The sequence below is a fragment of the Geotrypetes seraphini genome, chromosome 1, assembly GCF_902459505.1.
Source record: "Geotrypetes seraphini chromosome 1, aGeoSer1.1, whole genome shotgun sequence".
Lineage (NCBI taxonomy): Eukaryota > Metazoa > Chordata > Amphibia > Gymnophiona > Dermophiidae > Geotrypetes > Geotrypetes seraphini.
The window spans coordinates 340,055,902-340,077,459 of NC_047084.1; the positions used below are offsets into that span (position 1 = coordinate 340,055,902).

At 38.3% G+C, this 21,558-nt stretch overlaps 1 protein-coding gene across 2 annotated transcripts in view; it reads right to left on the reverse strand.

The window, feature by feature from the left end:
- Nucleotides 1-21,558, reverse strand: part of SDAD1 (SDA1 domain containing 1) — a 119,125-nt gene that overhangs the window by 88,695 nt on the left and 8,872 nt on the right. For both annotated transcript variants that reach the window (XM_033960885.1, XM_033960875.1), the window contains exons 4-6: nucleotides 15,379-15,489; nucleotides 8,250-8,321; nucleotides 8,058-8,158 (exon numbers count right to left, since the gene is read on the reverse strand). In XM_033960885.1, coding sequence (XP_033816776.1) covers nucleotides 8,058-8,158; nucleotides 8,250-8,321; nucleotides 15,379-15,489 — 284 coding nt within the window. The remainder of the gene's footprint in view (nucleotides 1-8,057; nucleotides 8,159-8,249; nucleotides 8,322-15,378; nucleotides 15,490-21,558) is intronic.

A 21,558-nucleotide genomic window follows, 5' to 3' on the forward strand; every position in this document is an offset into this window, starting at 1 on the left:
AAACAAATGGAGGAGTGTCACCAAACGTTATTTCCATTTTATAATCCCACAATTTAGTTTGCTTCAAATCCAAGATAGGGAAAAAAAAAGTTTGATTCACTCTGTAATATCCCCCAGCAAAAAGGGGAGTGCAGCCTTGTCACCTCCAGAGATCACAGCTAAACTTTACCAGACAGTTACATGCAGCAAGTGTAAACAAAATGGGAATATGATCAAAGGCTGACAAACTCTCTTTTATCAATAATCTGTGGACTAATATGCAAGCCCAGTGGGAAGGCTTTGGATAATGTGTACCAGGTTAGCTTGATCCAGGTCAGCCACCCCCCTCAACCCCCTTTCCCCCTCCATAATGTGTACCAGGTTAGCTTGGCCCATGGAGCTTTTAAGAACCCAAGCTCCATGCCTTCATAAGGGATAGTAATTGCTTGTATATTACTGTAGAGACCTGGAGCATATAGTTTTGTTGTTTATGGAACAGTTTCAAAAGGATGAGGGTGGAAAAGGGGAGTAGGTGTGTTAATCAATGTCACAATTATTTTGGTTAAGTTTGGTTAAATAGAAAGTTTTAAAATGTGGGAATGTCCATAATGAAAATGTATGAGATCTATTTGCATGTGCTGCTTCTACTGCAAGCAAATCGCATACATACACATTGTGGAAATCCTGAAAACCAGGTTAGGGTTGTGGACACTGTTCCCTCTAAGCTGTGCACTTGTGCGCGCGCACACAACTTGCCGAACCCGCGCACACAAATTAAAATAGCGCGCACAAAAAAATTAATTTTTGCCTAAAATGATTTTCACTGCTAAAATGAAATGTTGCAGAAGACCAGCTGTTCCTATTTCCCATTTAGCACAATTATTGAAGCGCTATAATATATATTTTAAGTCATTCACGTGATTCCGTTATCTTTGGAAGTTGAACTTGACATGTCACGTGCCCCATAGGGACATAGCCTGTGGCCCATAGGATATGAAACACTTCCGATTCTTTGACTTCCTGAAGTTCCGCCATATTGTTTATTTCGTGGAATCGTAGTGTGCAGCGTGGTACTGCAGTTGTATAGCTGTATTCGTTTATTAAATTGCAACCAGATATAAATCTTAAAATGTCTAAACCGCGAATGGTAAAAAGTATAAAACGCAAGAGAGCTGCAACAGCTTTTAGATCTGAATGGCTTGAAGAAATTTTTGAAACGGAGACACCGGAATCTCGAAATAGAATGCGTGTTCGACTGTGTGAAATATTTACCTATGATGAAGACGATGGAGTTGTGTGTTGTCAAGATGCCAAAGCAACTGGAAAATTCTCTACTGGAAAAATATGGGATGATGTTTGGAAACTGGACTTTCTGAAACGCCATCTAATAAGTAAATCTCATACCAACAGTATTAGGAAACTCAGAAGTAAAAATCCGAATTTAAGAGGGGGACTGGTTAACATGTTGCTTGAAAGCCCAACCAAAAAAGAAAACAGGCAAATTAGTAATGAACGGAAGCGTTCCAGTCCTGATGAAATTAAGGTTCTTGTCGACAGTGTTGTGCTAGCCATTAAGATGAATATCTCAATGCTCTCTGTTCAAGATATCAATGAGCACATGGCGAAGTATTTTAGTATACCTGATAGCTGGAGAAACAAAAACTATGCATTTGAATTTCTTGGAATTATCAATGGCATTGTGCAAGATGATCGTATGGCAGACATTAAATTAGCAACGTATCATACGTTAACTGTTGGTGAAAGCACAGACATTTCTGTTAACAAGTACTTAATACTCTACTTTAAGTATCGGCCAGTCAATTCAAATGAGTAAAGGACATCATTTGGTGGGATGCTAGAGTTGGAAGCATGTGATGCTACATCAATAGTAACAGCAATTAGGGAATTCTATAGGAAACATGAATTTGACCTGAATAAAATGGTCATGTTCACCTCTGATGGTGCCTCTGTTATGTTGGGCAAAATAGATGGTGTTGCAGTACAGCTGAGAAAAGACATTCCACATTTAGTGCAGCAATATTGTGTTGCACATCGGGAAGATTTGGGACTTTCTGATTCATGGAAAGAAGTAAAATTGATGAAAGAAGTAGAAACTGTAATGAGAACTGTGTACACGGTGTTCTGTCGGTCTTCTACTAAACGATGCAAATTTCAAGAAACAGCAGATGCATCTGAATGTGAATCAATTGCTTTCAGACCTCTGAATGAAGTGCGCTGGTTATCTAGACACTTTGCACTTAAAGCAATTATTCGAAATTATGATCCCCTGTTAAAATATTTTGAAGAAGACAAAGATAATGATCCTATTGCAAAGTACTGCTATAAGAAGCTGAACAGTGAACAATTTCATATTACACTTGAAGTTTTGAATGATGTCTTATCAGAACTGGCTTCCTTAACCATGGCATTTCAAAAACGTGGTTTGACACCATTGGAAGCTTATCATCTTGCACAGGGTAAATTGAACAAACTTCAAATGCAATACTTAGGCAACAAGGTTAAGTGGAGTGATAAAGTCAACAGTCTTCTTGACAACAGGATGAGGTCTGGAGAAAAAGTTTCAGTGGATACTACCGTATTTTCACGGATATAACGCGCACCCGTGTAAAACGCGCACACGGGTATAGCGCGCAGAAACCACACTTGTATGTACGGAAACTTTTGTATACAGCGCTCATGGGTATACCGCGCATGCTGCCCGACTCTCCTCTGGCCACCCCGACTCTCCTTTCGCTCTCCCCAACTCTCCTCTGGCCACCCCGACTCTCCTTTCGCCCTCCCCGACTCTCCTCTGGTTGCCCCGACTCACCGTTCACCCGCCCTGACTTTCGGTGCACTGCCCCGCCTCTCCGTGCCTGTCCCCCTTGAAGGTCTGCCTGTCCCCCCTTGAAGTCCTGTCCCCCCTTGAAGGTCTGTCCCCATCCTGAAAGCCTGATGCCCCCCCTCGACGTCCGATTCTTCTCCCCCCTCGGCAGGACCACTCGCACCCCCACCCCGAAGGACCGCCGACTCCCCGACAATATCGGGCCAGGAGGGAGCCCAAATCCTCCTGGCCACGGCGACCCCCTAACCCCACCCCGCACTACATTATGGGCAGGAGGGATCCCAGGCCCTCCTGCCCTCGACGCAAACCCCCCTCCCCCCAACGACCGCCCCCCCCAAGAACCTCCGCCCGCCCCCCCAGCCGACCCGCGATCCCCCTGGCGACCCCCACGACCCCCCACCCCCCTTCCCCGTACCTTTGGTAGTTGGCCGGACAGACGGGAGCCAAACCCACCTGTCCGGCAGGCAGCCAACGAAGGAATGAGGCCGGATTGGCCCATCCATCCTAAAGCTCCGCCTACTGGTGGGGCCTAAGGCGCGTGGGCCAATCAGAATAGGCCCTGGAGCCTTAGGTCCCACCTGGGGGCGTGGCCTGAGGCACATGGTCGGGTTGGGCCCATGTGCCTCAGGCCGCGCCCCCAGGTGGGACCTAAGGCTCCAGGGCCTATTCTGATTGGCCCACGCGCCTTAGGCCCCACCAGTAGGCGGAGCTTTAGGATGGATGGGCCAATCCGGCCTCATTCCTTCGTTGGCTGCCTGCCGGACAGGCGGGTTTGGCTCCCGTCTGTCCGGCCAACTACCAAAGGTACGAGGAAGGGGGGTGGGGGGGCGTGGGGGTCGCTAGGGGGATCGCGGGTCGGCGGGGGGGGCGGTCGGAGGTTCTTGGGGGGGGGGGCGGTCGTTGGGGGGAGGGGGGTTTGCGTCGAGGGCAGGAGGGCCTAGGATCCCTCCTGCCCGTAATGTAGCGCGAGGTGGGGGTAGGGGGTCGCCGTGGCCAGGAGGGTTTGGGCTCTCTCCTGGCCCGATATTGTCGGGGAGTCGGCGGTCCTTCGGGGTGGAGGTGCGAGCGGTGGGGGTGCGAGCGTCCTTCCGGATGATGAATCGGGCGTCGGGCGGGGTGTGAAATATGTAAAAAAAAAATTGTATACCGCGCTCAGGCATATAACGCACGAGGGGTATGCGCGGTACGTAAAAACGCGTATAACGCGCGCGTTATATCCGCGAAAATACGGTAATTCCATATTAACCTTCATCAACATCCTATGTTTGCATCTGGGTGAAAGATTTCCTGAAAATGAAGTTGAGGAATAGTCTGCTTTTGACTGTATAGCATCACAATGCGACTTTGACTTCGGAAATGGACATATCAGATCTCTTTGTTTAAAGTATAAGCAATTTCTTCCGGAGGAAAGTGTTATTATTCAGCAATACAATGACTTTAAATTCCTTGTTGCAGAAAAAATCAAAAGCAATCTGATAAACAGCTTTCCAGATATGACGAAATTTGCATTTCAGAATGATCAATTTGCAGATTTAGCAAAATTGATGGACATTGGTGCCACATTCTTAGCATCTAGTTCAGATTGTGAGCGTGGTTTTAGTCTAATGAACAATTTGAAGACTAAACAAAGGAATCGTTTACATTTAGAGCATTTGGAAATGCTGATGCGTGTTAAGAGTCACTTTCAAGATGGAGGCTCAATAGATCTTGACAGAATTTATTCAGACTGGATAAATATGAAAGATCGCAGGGAAAAACTTTGAAAACTAAATTGCTGTTATTTTCTAAATTTTAAGTATATAAAGTACAATACCTTATTTTTAGGTAGCGCTCAATGAAACATTTCAATGAAACATAATTTATGTTTATTGAAATGAGACTTTATGTTACATAAAGTGTAACTAACAAAGTGTAACTAAAATTACATTGTGTTTTCGTTAATTCAGACTAAACTCAGCTGAGAGGGAATCCTTCGGGGAATCCCTCCGTGGGCGGTTGGGGAAGTCCGGGCTTCCCCACTGCTCCCAGCCGACTCGCGAGGCACCATCGGCGGGGAGCTCTGGGCGCCTGCAGCCGCTGCCGACGGAGCTCCACCACCTCACCGGCCCAAACCGCCGAGTTCAGGCCGGCCCAATGGCTCCATACGCAACCTAGCTAGAAACAAAGTGCCGGTTAGATGAAAAAAATACAGTAAAATACAGTAAACTGACAGGGAAGCAACCCTGCAGACCGGCACTACCTCAGGATTTATTTATTTATTTTTTACAGAACAGACTCCACAGGCTCTCGAAGCAATATGCCTTGCTTGATTTAGGGGGTAAGGCTTACTGCTGAGGCTCCTCTAAAAAAATGTGGGGAGGTGGAGGAAGTGGGGGGAGGGACCCCGCTCGAGACCCGCCGGGTTTGACACCCCCAAGGTTGGACGGACCCCCAAACAGGGCCCGGCAAAGCTCTGTCCGGCCAAAAATAGGGACTAGAAAACCCCTAAACAAATTCCAACAGCCCTACCAAGGGAGATGGGTACAGATCACTCAACACCTGCTGGAGACTGAAAGAAGACTGAGGTAAATAGAGAAGGGAGTATATTATATACTGTCCCACATTTTTGTTTTCAGTCTCCACCTGCTGGTCATGATTGGATATATACCCATTTGTAAAGATTAACCTCTACTGGTCTAGAGAGTGCTAAAGAATTTATGTTTATTGAAATGAGACTTTATGTTACATAAAGTGTAACTAACAAAGTGTAACTAAAATTACATTGTGTTTTCGTTAATTCAGACTAAACTCAAAGACCTGCCCATAAATGAACTCCGGGCCCTCAGGCAATCATTTTTATAGCGCACACAAATTTAGTTTTTCTTTAAAATGCGCACAGATGAAATTTTTTGCGCACACAGCCTATGAAAAATTAGAAGAAACACTGGTTGTGGACCTCAAGGACTGGATTTGAGGACCCCTGCTGTAGACAGTCCCTTTGATGTTCACTGTATTGCTATGCAAAGTTCTCAATAAAAATATTTAAATATGAACCTTATCATTCTAGAGGGAATTATTATCACTCTTATAAATGAAAAATAAGATTGTTTTAACATTTCTTTTTTATTCCATGAAAAAGGTGTGGATATTTCTAGGAGATTAAGATTTTGTATTCTACTTAATGAGACTATAACCAAATCAAAACCTAATTCCATTTACAAGAGTCAATAATTAAAGTCACTTGGGGTGCTTAGGAGAAGTCCTTGTGGTTGGAGGCACCTGGCTGAATACCCCACTCATCTGGTGACATCAGAGAGGGATCTTTGCAGACTGGGATATTTGGGCATCCGCTCCCTCAGACATCAGGAACATAGGAGGAGTCCTTGTGGTGGCAGGCACCTGGCTTGACACCCTACACATCTAATGACGTTGGAGAGGGGTTTTTGCAGGCCATATCTGGGCATCGGTTCCGTAGAACGCAGGCATATGGCCACATGCCCCTTTAAAGATATTTGGGGGCATGGGACTCTGCTCCACTCATTGTAAATGGGGAAGAGAAAGGGAGAATTGAAGGGGAGGATAGCCCCCCAAAGTGATCAAAGGGACAATGGATAAACATTTAACTTCTACTACTGCAACACTGTTTGCTGGGTTTGCCCCCATAACCTTTTTGTGGGAGACTTGATCTTTGTACTGAGAAAGCAGAGAAGTTAATTTCTTCACAGGAATGTTTGAAGGATCAAGATTTATTTGATATATCTCAGAAGCTGGAGACTCCTGAAATTGGGACAGTTAAGGTACTGGCTCCTGGTTTGTTTTATTTACTTAACATTCTTTAAATGATCCTTCCTCAGAGGGACATGGTATTTCTTTAAAGGTCATAATGTTGGCTATAGATTGGTTAGACAAGACATTGCAAGATAATTTGTCATGTTATAGTAAATTTCCTAAGGAAGCTTCAATTAAATTCACTGAACAGGACACAGGGTTAACTAAGGTAAGGAAGAATCTTGGGAAAATGGAATCCCAAATTAAATCTTGTCAATCAGCACAAACATTTTCTATGAAGGATAATTTGGTGATTCATTTGCAACTGGAGGCACTGGAGAATGTTTCTAGGGTAGATCATTTGATATTGTTGCATTTTCCTGTGACTCATTTTCTTTCTCCTAGGGAATTTATAAAAATATATGTTAAGGATGAGTTGCAAGGATATTGTTAATACTTATTATATACTATGTGGAATCAGGAGAGGCTGTTCAAGAAGGTGGGATAGATATATTAATTCTCCAGATAGTCTTGATCTTACAAAATCTAGAAACAACTCAGGATTCTATAACCAAGATATCAACTTTATTGGTTACTATGTCTTCAGTGGAGAAAAATGATAATTATGAAATCTTATTTTTTAAAAAGCTGTATTATTTTATGGTCAACCAATTTCTATGTTCCCAGATGTATCCAAACAAACTCGATGTAAGGTTTTTCTCCTGCTTAGACCTAGAGTTTTAGCAGGGGGAGGAACCTTGTAAGGGAGCCAATTCTTATGTATTTTGGGATCTGGTTCATTCAGAAACATTTCTTTTAAATAAATCTGAGAAAGTTCTAAAATAAATTACTCCTCTCTTAGAGGTTTATTGGGTTAACATATTTCAGCCTGTTAAATAAAGATGATTAATGTTTTCCTTAATATTCTCCTATGCACTACGTGAGATTTGCTACTTCAATAACAGCTCAATGAAGTAATGTCCGGGCTCTATCCAGCCACATCTTTATTTATCTTTTTTACAATTACCAGTGGTTTATTTCAGTCAGTTCCGCCTTCTAATATGGAGGTCTAACTATACAAGCCTATTTCTTTGTTAAAATTGCAATTTGTATTTGTGAATATACTGGTATTGGATTTTTTTTTTCTTTTTGTCTGTCAAAAAGTTAAATAAATTAATAAAGAATTATTTTAAAAAATATTCTCCTCTGCTCCTCATGATGTGGGTTTGTTAGGGTGATTTTATTTTTTTTTCTTTTTCCTTTTTATGTATTTGCCTATTGCTTTATGTTACTTGTAACAAATGAAAAAAATCTTAATAAAAAAAGTAATAATTAAAGTCACTCAGTGAATATTAATAAAATCTCATGTGTGTGTTTGCTAAACTAATTGAAAGATTTAATAAAAAAATTCCACTCTCATGGTTTGGTGGATCTGAATTTATTCTAGAAACAAATTATCACTTTACAAAGATTTTGCGTAACTCACCAGATATTTCTTGTATACAACTCTATCATTACATCCAGCGATATCTTGGCTGCAATTGCATTGCTGTCCCGTAACATAGTGTACATGAAGTTCTGCAGTGCCTAACACAGGGAAAGAAAGTGGCTTTATTTTCAAAATCTGACAATAAAACTATGATACAATGCTAAAGTGTTTCCACAAGAGTGAACTTACTGTGTTGACTTTATTGTTCTTGTGTTTAGAATTTATGTTCTTGATATCGGTTACAATGTGAGTGTATAGTGTCTGGAAAAGGAAACAAAATACAATAGTCAAGTTATATTATGGGTATTTAAAAGGGAGGTTTAGTGGTATCTGTAAAAATAATAAAACTTTTGGAAGATATACAACATGGCAGAAAGCATAATGGTCAAATGCTCAACGGCTAAGACTCTGTGCCAAAGTCAGTGCCATCTCAAACATTTGGGATGCAGAAATGAAAAAGGCCAATGCACAATGCTGGTGAAATCTGAACAGGAAAGCGATTGTACTCAAAGGCATCAGCTCTGTGGGTACTAGGGCATAAGGTTATCATATCTATGAAGTATAAAAAGAGAACATATTACCCCACCCCGCCCCCATCACCATCTCCCACCTGTCACACTCCTGCCTCACCCCACCCCACTTTTCAACTGCCCTGTCCCACCTTTCGCCCATTTCCTTAGTCCCCCTTCCCATTTTCTGTACCCCTTTAGTGCTTCTCTCTTTCCCTCCCTCCAATCTCCCCCCAAGGATGCTTCTCTTCCACTCCATCCCACCTAGCAGGCGCTTCTCTCTCTCCCTCTCCCTCCAACCCCCCTGCAGGTGATTTTCTTTCTCTCCCTCTCCATAACCTCCCTCTCTGTGGGGTTTTTCCTCTCTCTCCTTCCCTCCCTCCAACTCCTCTCCCACCAGAAGGATGGTACTTCTCTCTCCCTATGGCTCTTCTCTAAACCCCACCTACCTTCTCACCTAAATTTAATCTTCTGGCCAGCCACCTTTCTCCCCTCCAGCTCTGCTGAAATTTAATCTTCAGGCCAGCCAACAGCAGCAGTGAGGTAAGCTTACTCCGCCTTGAGGTGGGTGGGAGGGAATTAACATCAAGGGTCACCTGTGGAGTCTGATCTCTAAGAAATTCCTCACAGTTCAGTCTCAAACTAAGAGGCTGAAACCAGTCAGGTCTCTCCTCAAGGAGCACTTTTTGGTTAGGGTGAGAGGATTTACACCCCCATGAAGTATAGCATGCTTGGCCTGACTTAACAGTTTTCCAGGCCTCTCTCCCACTTATTACTCCTCAAAGTCTCAAAAAGGTCTTAAACAGATCCAAAGAAGCCTTTTAGATTTTCTGAGGACCTAATCATTGACATTATTTGACTTTTAATTTGTTTTAAGTTTATGTATGTAATATTTTGTAAACCCTCTAGGTTTAAGATGGTATAGAAATTGTTTAAATAAATAAGTCAACAGCTCTCAAGCAAATATATGCAAATTATATGCAGGTCACAGGTTGCTGTGAAAATTATCTTTAATGCTGAGCCTCTACAACTGTTCAGTCAATCAATAAGCCTTGGATAGGGGCCATTCCTCTTTAGATGATACGCTGGCTTTCTCTGGCTAAGATAAGACAAACTAAGCCCCATCTTAATTACTATATGAAATCTTAGTTATAAATATTGATCACCTACAGCAGGAGTGTCAAACTCAGTCATGTTAAGTGGCCAAAATCCAAAACACAGGCTAAATCGCGGGCCAGATCCCGCCCAATCTCTGCCCCAGACCTCGTCCCCATAATAGTACTAACTGTAACACCATTTTTTCCATATATACACACAATATAATCTTATTACCAACACATAATGTTAACCACAAAATTAAACTACACAAAGCACACATTCATTTCTACCAGAACACAGATAACCCCTATACAAATACAGGACTAAAAACTAAAAGTACTAATATATACAAAGGAAACCCTAAGATTCAAGACTCTGCATGCAGTACAACCCCAGAGAAATAGAAACAAATGCATTTCTTCCTAAACAGTGCAAAATATAGACAGCAGATGAAAATTCTCAAAATTGACACAATTCAGTCACTAAATTGAAAATAAAATCATTCCCCCTACCTTTGTTGTTTCCCTCACTCCATGCTGTGCCTCAACTAGGAGCCTCCATCCGGCAGGTGTCTTACCTTCTGGCTGGCTTCTGCCTGGCTGTTTTATGCAGCCCGCAGTACAATGCGGCGTTTTTATTGCCGCTCCTGGTGTATCTTCTGGCTGGCTCTCTCCTCCTCACTGCCAAAGTGTGCACAAAGCCACAGGCGGCAACGGCTCCTCGTACATCCCATGCCTCATCTGGAAACATTGCCTCTGATGTTGCAACGTCAGAGAGGCTTCCTGTTCAGGCGCAGGACACGCGTAGGAGCCGCCACCTGCGGCTTTGTGAAACTGCGGCAGTGAGGAGGAGGGAGCCAGCCAGAAGATAACACCGGGGGCAGCTTTGAAAACACTGCATCGCACCACGGGCCTTGTGTTTGACACCTGTGACTTAAAGGATTAAGATGTTTGCAGACAATATTTTCAAATCAGGCTTCACGCTAGGTTCAACAGATTCCACATAATCCTGGTGGGCCTCTGCCTCCCTATGTATGATTAGATAATGCTCAAATTCTTTTATAACCTGCAAGAGGAATTTGAGTTAACAAAGAAAAATAGATTCCAATATAGACAAGTGCATGATTTCATATTATACAAAGTGAGGGTGGAGCTTAAGCTAGTTGAAACCCCATTTGAGAGAGCTCTATTAATTGGATGTGGTTGTGGAGGGGGTACTATTAAACCACTCTACTCCAGTAAAGCAGTATATTGCATGCTGGAAGAGGGTCTTAGGATGTTTGCTCCCTGAGCAAATCCCCTTTAATTCACTTAACAATTCTAACATGGGGACTCAGGCCTATACTCACTAACTACCACACTTATGGTGGAATATGTGAGCCTTCCAAAATCCATTCAAATCCCACTATACCTGAACATAGGTGACACCTGCAGGCACAAGTGCTATTGGAGTAGTGTGCAGTTGGGCTCAGCAGGTTTTGAGTGGGCTTTGGAAGGCTCACTGTACACTATAAGGGGGTTATGCTGAGATGTTTACCTGAGTCTTTTTATGTGAAGTTCGCTGCAGTGCCCCCTAAGGTGCCCCACTGCTCTGCTGGAATGTCTGTGTGGCCAGTCTACTAAAAATGCTGGCCCCTCCTACATCCCAATTATATATTTTGTGTGTTTTTCTTTTGGACTTTTTTTTAATGGTTCAATAAGATAGACACACAGAGGACAAGCACATCTGAGAAATGGCCGTTTTCAAAACAAAAAGACAAAGTCGTTTTTCTGATTTGAAAACGGTCTTGTTCACTACTGGATTTTTGTGCATGTTCCACAAAACATCGAAAATGCCCCTCTTTATTTTTATGCCAGCTCAAGTGCAAAGTATAGATGCACTATGGGAGCAAATGCAATACAGTATAAATAGTATAGGTAGTATAAATAGCACTTCACCCCCCAAAATATCCCTGACCCCACTAATGACTGTCCTCCACCACCAGATTTTACAAATGACCCCATCCAGACCCCCTTCCCCGCACACCTTTATTTGTTAAGACAGCTTCGATCTGTGTGGGGGTATTCTGAAGCAGCACTGCAGACTTTGTTACATGCCTTATTTACATCACAACTGGACTATTCTAATATCGTATATATAGGATTGACTCAATCTCTTACTAAGCAGAGTATAGCAATTAGACTATAAGATAATGTTCGGTTGTCAAATCATGCGACACCTTTGTTTTTGAAGTATCATTGGTTACCTGTCCCATTCTGAAGTAAATTCAAATTATTTTGCATCATGAATAAATTGTTTTAGGAACAGGAACCTATGAATATCACTCTACCTGCTGACACAATGTCTTAGATGTATGCAAGATTTTAGATTACCAATGCTATACTTTTCAAAAGTGCAATGGGCTATTACAAGAGACAGAGCTTTCTTTTGGCAAGCATCTACAATGTGGAATGACTTGCCAAGAGAGACTAGAGGGGAAATGTCCTATAAGAGGTTTTAGATTCTATTGAAAACCTATCTTTTAAAGTTAGCTTTTGAGCTAACATAATAACCCCTAATGTGTAGGGGCTGTGAGGTACTCCTGGAATGTATTTGATTTAGTTGGGGGTTTTCTTATCATATAATACTTATTAGGATTGTGTGCTTACAAGAATAAGATTTTATCTTTGAATGTCTGTTCTATATTAAATGGAGTTCCTATTTCTATCTGTAAAATGTTCTCAATCTGTATTTTGTAAACTGCTTAAATCCAGTGAGGGTGAGCAGTACAACAAATTGACAAATAAAATAAGCATCAACATCTGCTCCTGCCTCCACACCAGCATCTGGCAAAATGACAACATCTGCCTCACACGGTGCATGCCTTTTTAATTTCTCCCATATAGGACATTGCGCTATTCATGTACGGGGAGCCAATTGCAATGCTGATTTTTAAACAGAGCGATATTTATGTAGTTCTTCAGAAGATATTAAATATCACATTACTCTATCTACAGACTCCTGAGGCAGATCCGGTTGGGCCGAAACATGATCGTGTCAAGTCGTGATATTACATCACATTAGAGATTTCTATTCCGCCATTACCTTGCGGTTCAAGGCGGATTACAAAAGAGTAATAGATGGAGGGTTACAATAGAAGATCTCTGGTTATTTTTAGAGAGGGTAAAAAGAGGGTCAGGGTGATTTGGGGATCAGGAAGAAGATGGGGGGAAGGAAGGTACTTGTGGTGTTAAAACTTTGTCAGGGATTTCTTGAAGAGTATAGTCTTTATTTCTTTTCTGAACGTTTTGTAGTTTGGGGTTGTTATCAGTAGATTGGAGATTTGATTATCTAGTTTTGCTGCTTGAGTGGCTAGGAGGTCGTCATATAGTTTTTTCCGTTTAACTTCTTTGATTGGAGGATGTGTGAATGGGGTGTGAGTTTTCCTAAGTCTGGTTGAGGTAGTTTGGATGAGGCGGTTGTTCAGGTAGGTTGGGCTATCTCCATTTATAGTTTTGAATAGTATACAGTAGAATTTAAATAGTATTTTTTCTGGAATTGGAAGCCAGTGTGAGTTGAGGTATGCTTCTGTAATGTGGTCGTGTTTCCTCAGTGAGTATACCAATAAAAGATATTGAACACCAGAGTCTTCCTTCGCTGTTTGTTTTCTACTTTCCGAACTTTAGGAAGTAACCATCTCCTATTTCCTTGGCATGCCAGGATGTACAACATGAGGTCAGTTTGCCAAACAAGGCATTTGGCAGAGTCTGCGCCCATAAGCTCTATGAAATCCCAGAAGACTAGAGGGATATGGACAGACTGTCACTTCAAATATATTAATAGAAGTGGAGAAGCAGCCTCGGTGCGGACTCCCCCTCCCCCACAGACATATAGTCCATCTAGTGGTCAGGCGAACCCTGAACGAAAGCAGGCATTAAACAGCAGTAATGGAGATTTTTTTGTGTGTGTAATTTTCACATTTAGAGCAGGTTTTACACATAGAAAATTGAGAAACTGTGCCTATTTTTGCAAAATCCCAGGAGTGCAATTTAAGTAGAGATGGAATTGAAACGTATGTCTGTACTTTATAAAAATACAAGCAAACACACACACTTATTTACACCTGCCTCAGTGCAGATACAGGAGAACAAGACAAAAGAAAAACTCTTGTGGAGATAGACAGACAGATACAGGGAAGTCCCTGGGAACCCGGAAATGACTCTAGAGAAGCCAACTGCTAGGGAAAAATAGGCTAAACTCACTCCAAATACAGCTATACCCAAACCCATACCACAGCCTATAGATAGAAATAAGAGAGAGGTACACTGTGAAAAGTCAAAAGAAAATGTGTTTCAGCAGCAGGGTACCTATTTACCTTTGCCTAGGCCTGGGTACAGTAAATAGAAACTGTTAACAGCAGGAACTATTAAACCAGGCAGCAGTGTTATAGGTAGTGCACCTAAAGTGACACAAAGCTACAAGTGGGGAGTCAATTTAGGTACACACACACACCTCTAATTAGGGAGCAATGCACACCTGTTGCTAACCTTCCTGAGCCTAGCAAAAGCAGGCAGAGCAACAGAGGTGAGAAGAGCAGCAATGGCAGCAGCAGTTAGCACTTCTGAACAGAGGCAGGCTCTGAGAGCTGAACTTCAGTCACATTTGGAAAGGAGGAACACAGTTCAACCAAGAAAGCAGGTTAAAACACCTCAAGAATGTATGTTTGAAAACTCAAGAAATGCAGGATTGCCTTGCAGCTTATGAGAGCAGCAGAGAAATGTTAAGCCAGGAAGAGTTTATGGAGTGTGGTGAATATATTTCTGATTACCCTCTAATTGAAAATCTAATGGAGACAGAATTATGTCCAGAAATGAAACTGTGCTGAAGTGGATTGGTGTAGCACCGATCAAGTTTTTCTTTGTAACCTGTGCTTATAAAGCACAGCCTGTAGTAAGGTATGATAATGTCAGCATTGCTTTAAGCTTTAATGAGAAAGAGAAGCAAAGCAGGTGTTTGCCAAGTGTGAAGAAAGCTGAAATAAGGACAAGTTTATTAAATTAAAGTAAAATGCAGAAAAACTATATTTGTTAATAACTTGAAAAGGTCCTTTATTTGGGGAGGGACCATAACAGCGGTCATTGTGGGAGGTTTGGTCCCTTATGCCTATGAGCTTTGCCATATTAGAAAAGCACAAAAAAGCATATCAGGTTGTGTGCTGCACTGCAATTTGAAAGTAAACTTTAAAAATAATGAAATGCTGTAAGTAGTATCCGCTTCACCTGAAGGAGTATTTGGCTCAGCCTAAGAAGGCCAAGCAGGGAAGCTGGTCTTAAGGGAGGCATGAACTGTATTTTTGAAAGAAGGACTGTCTGTTAATATTTTTGCTGAAGCTATTTAGATTTTGTTTTGTTGCCTTTTGGAAAGAAACAGATTATGAAGCTGCTGCTCAATCCAAAAGGGAAAAACTGAACTGAATATGACAAGCTATTTTTCTTTGAACTGTTTTGAGGTGAAAATCTTGAATCAATAAATCCTGTTGGAATTCAAGTTAGGAAACAGTGACTTTTCTTTTGTACCACGTAACTGCCAACTCCATGTTGACTCCGCTCGGTCAGTGTTTGTGTGCTGGGTCAGCATAGGTCAGTGCCTTGGGACTGGCCACACCCAGTCACAATATACATAAACAGATATACATAGATAGATATACAAAAACAATACATGCCGACTCTTACCTTTCTTAAAAGTTTATCATGACACCTGAGGAGTTCAAAGAACAGCTCCAGCAAACTGGTGGGGTTTATTAGATCCTTGTTCCGCAACATGATCAGGGCTTTGCAAAATGTCTAAGACAAAAAGATAGAAACCATGAAGGGTAATATTAAGAAAGTCAGTAAGCAGTCAAGTTATCCATATAGCTTTAACCGAATACATGCAATGGTGATCTGTCATTGACTACTACTATAATATATCCACTTAACATTTCTGTAAGTCAATAAGGTCACCTAATTTTATTTTGTTTTTATTAAAAAATTTATATCCCGCTACATCCACAGTTCTGAGGGGGTTTCACTAAAACATACATACTCACTAAACATTTTGCAAGAACACAGCAAACTAAAAGTCTACCTGCAATAAATAAAAGAACTTACTTATAGTCATTCTCAAATAATAATGTTTTTACACTTCTCCTAAATTGCATCACGATGGAAGACTGTTTAATCTCAATCGTTAATGAATTCCACAGAGCTGCACACTGTACTGACACCATAGACCAGTGGTTCCCACCCTGTCCTGGGAATTTTTTTTCTTCTGGATTTCTCTCTCTCTTTGTTTTTACAGAAGCATACTTTTTCAGAAGAGTGCACACTATTATCGACAGAAATAAATTTTTTTTTTTTTGCCCAAAGTGACAGGAAACAAAACAGGAAATATCTTTGTCATTTCCCATGTGCTTTCAAATAAATGCACATCCCTAATAGCCACTGAGGTGTTCAGACACAGCTGGAAGAAAGCTAGGGCTAGATGCACTAAACCAGGGGTCTCCAAAGTCCCTCCTTGAGGGCCGAATCCAGTCGGGTTTTCAGGATTTCCCCAATGAATATGCATGAGATCTATGTGCATGCACTGCTTTCAATGCATATTCATTGGGGAAATTCTGAAAACCCGACTGGATTCGGCCCTAAAGGAGGGACTTTGGAGACCCCTCCATTAAACACACCAATTGGATACTGATAGTCACTAAACCGGTTTGGCGACTTTCGGAATTTTCCGACCTGATGTTGAAAGCAGCTCACTGCGTGTTAGGCCGGAGGGGGGGGATGTATAAAACACACACATATCTGGCCCACAAAAAAAAGTCAAGCTGCCACCCACTAATGCCCCCCCAAGAATAGTATAAATAGAAGGGATGCCCACTCCCTCTGCCCCCGCAAACACACCCCCCCCCGTGCCAAGACGCACCCCCTGCAGTATCCATCATCCCCGCAATTCAATAAAAATCAGCTGCAGAGGGCGTGGCTTGGAGCGCGCACAATATGGCAGCCTAACCGCAGCGCTCCCGTATCCAGGCAACAAACGGAACAAAAATAAAACTTTCACTTTTTCAAATCGCCACTAAAAATATATAAAACAACGTCGGAGATGGCAAGCATGAAGCAGGGGAAAGCTGAAAAACCTTCAACTTCAGGAATATCAGCAAAAAGAACAAAAGTTACTCCCCTGTCACCATCGAGTGTACCGTTCCCGATGGAGACTGAAGAACTGACTGAAAAATCTGATATAATGACTGAACTCTTCAAAATAAAACTAATGCTGACTGAAAATGCCAATAAAATAACTGAAGTAAAAGAAGAACTTCTCAACATGAAACAAGAGATCCAAACGGAGAGACTGAGAATGACAGTGCTGGAAGAAAAAATGGAGAGGTTTGATTCCTTCACACAGGAATATGACAAAGATAAAAAAGAAATAACAGCTTTAAAAAATCAAATGGTGGACATGGAGAATAGAGGAAAAAGAAAGAACATCAGAATTTTGGGGCTGGCTGAAAATATTGAAGGGGGAGATCCTGTGCAATTCCTGGAAAATCTTTTGCCTAAACTACTTCAGCTCAATTCAAAATGGCCGTTAGAAATTGAAAGAGCCCACAGAATCCCCACAAGAAAGCCAGTAAATCAGGCTGCTCCAAGACCTTTGATATTCAAGGTTTTAAGATATCAACAAGCTCAAGAAATATTAAAAATGGCAAAAGCAAATAAAAACTTGAACTACAAAGGATCAAAACTGATTTTAGTTCCGGATTTTGCTAGATATACAGCAAACATAAGAAAACAATTCCTCACATACAGACAGCAGCTGAAAGAAAAAGGATACATATATGGACTATATTATCCATCTACTATGAGAGTATCCAGTGGAAATAAATCCATATACTTTCAAGACCCTGCAAAACTGAAAGAATTTTTGACACAAAAAGATCCTATATTCACATAAAAAAATAAATAAATAAATAACTATGCTGAAGAAAGATAGAAGAAAGAAGAAAGAAGAAACAAGAAAGGACATGGAAAAAAAAAAAAATAACTATGCTGAAGGAAAAAAAAAAGAAGAAAGAAGAAAGAAGAAATAAGAAAGGACATGGAAAAAAGGGAAAAGAAAGAAGATTATTAAAAAAAAATTAATTAAGAAATAAGAAATGATACTAACTGGAAATATTTTTACTGATATACTGAATGCAATAATATAATATTATTTTATTAAATTAATTATTAATAAAATATTAGCATCTATATTCATTAATATTAATAGGAAAAAAAAAAAAAATTATAAAAAAAAAAAAATATATATAAATATAATATAAAAAATTATTAAATTATTATAAATTTATTTATATAATACATAATTTAATCAAATATAGAATTTATTCAATTATATAGCATATTAACTTATTATGATTAATGAATAATGAAACGAATTACAATGTTTTTATTATTAAAAATATTGAAAAGAAAATTAGTTACTGTTATATTGAGAATAATATATAAAAATGAAATATATTAATTTATTATAAAAACAATATTTTAATTCTATGTAAGAAAATTATAATTTTATGAAATATATACAAGAAAAAAATTTGAATATTGAAAGGATTAATTAATAAAATAGATATCTATTATAAAAATTTTTATTAAATTCAAATATTCAGTCATATTAACTTATTATGAAAAACAAAAAATTAAGTAATTGATTGGTAGATAATTAATAAAACATGAATTTATTATAAAACTTATTTATTGAGATAAAATGTTTATTTTATTCAATTATTCATTCAAATTAATTCATTATGAAGATGATTTATGAAAATAATTGAAATGCATTATTATTAATATTAATATTTATATAAAAATGGATATATTTAATTTATATGATGAATTACAGATATATATGATCTATGAAAATGATTGAAATGCATTATTATTAATATTTATATTTATATAAAAATGGATATATTTAATTTATATGATGAATTACAGATATATAGAGAATAAGAACTATATTTGTAATATGTTTATTTATTAAGAGTATTATATTACATGTATGCATGATATTGAATTTAATTTTATGAATCAAATATATATAATTCTCAGTAAATCTATAAAATTATATAGATTAAATTGATATAAATATCAATTATATAAGGGTGGAAGTATAAAGAATGTATTGAATTTAGAAATTTGTTTTTAAATAATATAATGAATTATTAGTTGCCTGGGGATGGAGATGTAGGTTTTGCATGACCAATGCGTGTTCCAAATCAGAATATGATAATGGGTGGGAGGGGAGGGAAAATAATAGGTGGGATAGGAGATAAATTTTTATTGAATGTGCTAGGAGTTAATCTTGTAAACTATCATAGAATATTGATAAAACATAATTTTAATTAGATGGATATAAAAATGTATTCGCTGAATGTCAATGGTTTAAATCATCCTATTAAGAAAAAAAAATTATTATCGTTCCTTAAAAATCAAAATGCGGACATTTACTTTATTCAAGAGACCCATCTTTCGGAAATTGAATCAAAAAAACTATCTGGAGGATGGATTTCTAAATGTCTATTTGCACCGGCTTTAAAGAAAAAAGCTGGAGTGGCTGTTCTAATAAACAAAAAATGTAATGCAGATTTTAAATTAATTAATTATGATCCCTTAGGTAGATGGATGCATATTGAAATGGTACTGGGAAATACAACCCTGAATTTATTCAATTTATATGCTCCTAATACGAATCAAATGGAGTTTTTTAAACAAATTCAACAATTACTTATACCACTGGCTACATCTAATTTAATAGTAGCAGGAGATTTCAATGCTGTAATAGATCCGATATTGGATAAAAAACCAAGTAAAATTATGAAATCATTAGGCTTAGATAATCTGATTCAATCTTGTGATTTAGTAGATATATGGCGTATTCTTCATTTTAATGAACAGGAATTTTCTTTTTGTTCTCAGGTCCATAAATCCTTTTCACGAATTGATTATATATTTGTTTCTAATAATATAGCGCAGCGAATATTAAAAGCAGTAATTGATCCCATTATAATTTCAGATCATGCTGGTGTGTGGATTAATCTTCAAAATTATGATGTTGAAAACTTTGATTCAATTTGGAGATTTAATAATGATTTACTAACAGATTCAAAATTTATTGAAGATTTTAAAATAAAAATGCAAGAATTCTTTCAATTTAATGAATCAGATACTATTAATGCTGAGATCTTATGGGATGCTTTTAAAGCAACAATGAGAGGGAATATCATTTCATATTCAGCATATATTAACAAACAACGTAAAAAACAATTTCTTGAATTAGAAAAACAAATCAAACTATTAGAAAATAAATTAATTGAAAAATGGGAAAATAATACATTACAGGAATTATTAAAACTAAAAGTTAAATATAATGAGATCTCTTCTCAAATCGTGAGGAAAGACATTTTTAATAAACAAGTACAATATTATGGAAATTCAAATAAAGCGGGTAAATTATTAGCAAATTTTCTTAAAGTAAAGAAAAGAAAATCTAAGATTATTGCAATTAAAGATACACAAGGTAACACACATACCAACACAAAAGATATTATAACACAATTTCTTGATTTTTATAAAGAATTATACACTTCCAATTCTTATAAAAATAAAGAACAAGACGGATTAAATTTTTTAAATTCAATTATTGGACCAAATATTCCAGATCATATAAAAGGAAGTTTAGAAGAACCTATATCTTTAAAAGAAATAGAAACAGCATTGAAGTCTCTTAGAGTTGGATCCGCTCCAGGTGGAGATGGGTATACTGTTGAATTTTATAAATTTTTCCAAAATATCATATCACCACATCTGTTAAATTTATATCAATATCAAATAAAGAATGAAAATATTTCTGGTACTATGGCAGAATCGATAATTATTGTCTTACCAAAACCAAACAAAGATCCTACTCTGGTTTCAAATTACAGGCCTATTTCATTATTGAATGTGGATAATAAAATAATGGCTAAAGTATTAGCATTAAGATTGGCAAAAGCTCTTCCTTTCATTATTGATGTACATCAAACAGGATTTATTGCTAAAAGACATTCATCAAATAATACTAGATTAGCATTCCATTCATTAAATTTAGCAAAAAATATAAATGATCCAGCTTTTTTAATATCTTTAGATGCAGAAAAAGCCTTTGATAGAGTGGAATGGAATTTTATATACCAAGCTTTACAATGGTTTGGTATAGGATCCGGTTTTATTAAAATGATTCAGACATTGTATGGCTCTCCTGGAGCAAGATTATATATTAATAACAATTTATCAAATAGATTTAACTTGCATAGGGGAGTTAGACAAGGATGCCCTCTGTCTCCTTTACTTTTTGACATTGTCCTAGAACCTTTATTAATTGCAATAAATAAGACTAAAGAGATAGAGGGAATATCATTTAATAATTTTGAATTTAAATTATCTGCATATGCAGATGATATATTATTATATTTAAGAAAACCGGAAACTACTATTCCATGTATACTTAATTTAATAGAAAAATATGGTACTTTTTCTGGATATAAAATTAATTGGAACAAATCTGAAATTCTCCCAATTAATGTTCATTGTACCAAAGGATTATTTGATCCATATTCATTTATTTGGAAAGAAGATGGAATTAAATACTTAGGAATTATGATTAAAAATACAATTGAAGATACAGTTAAAGAGAATGAGAAACTTTTATTAAAAAAAATAACAGAAATGTGTGAGCAATGGAATCCATTACATCTTTCTTGGTGGGGAAGAATTCAAACAATTAAAATGATGATATTGCCTGTGGTTTGTTACCAAATGAGTATGATTCCAATATTT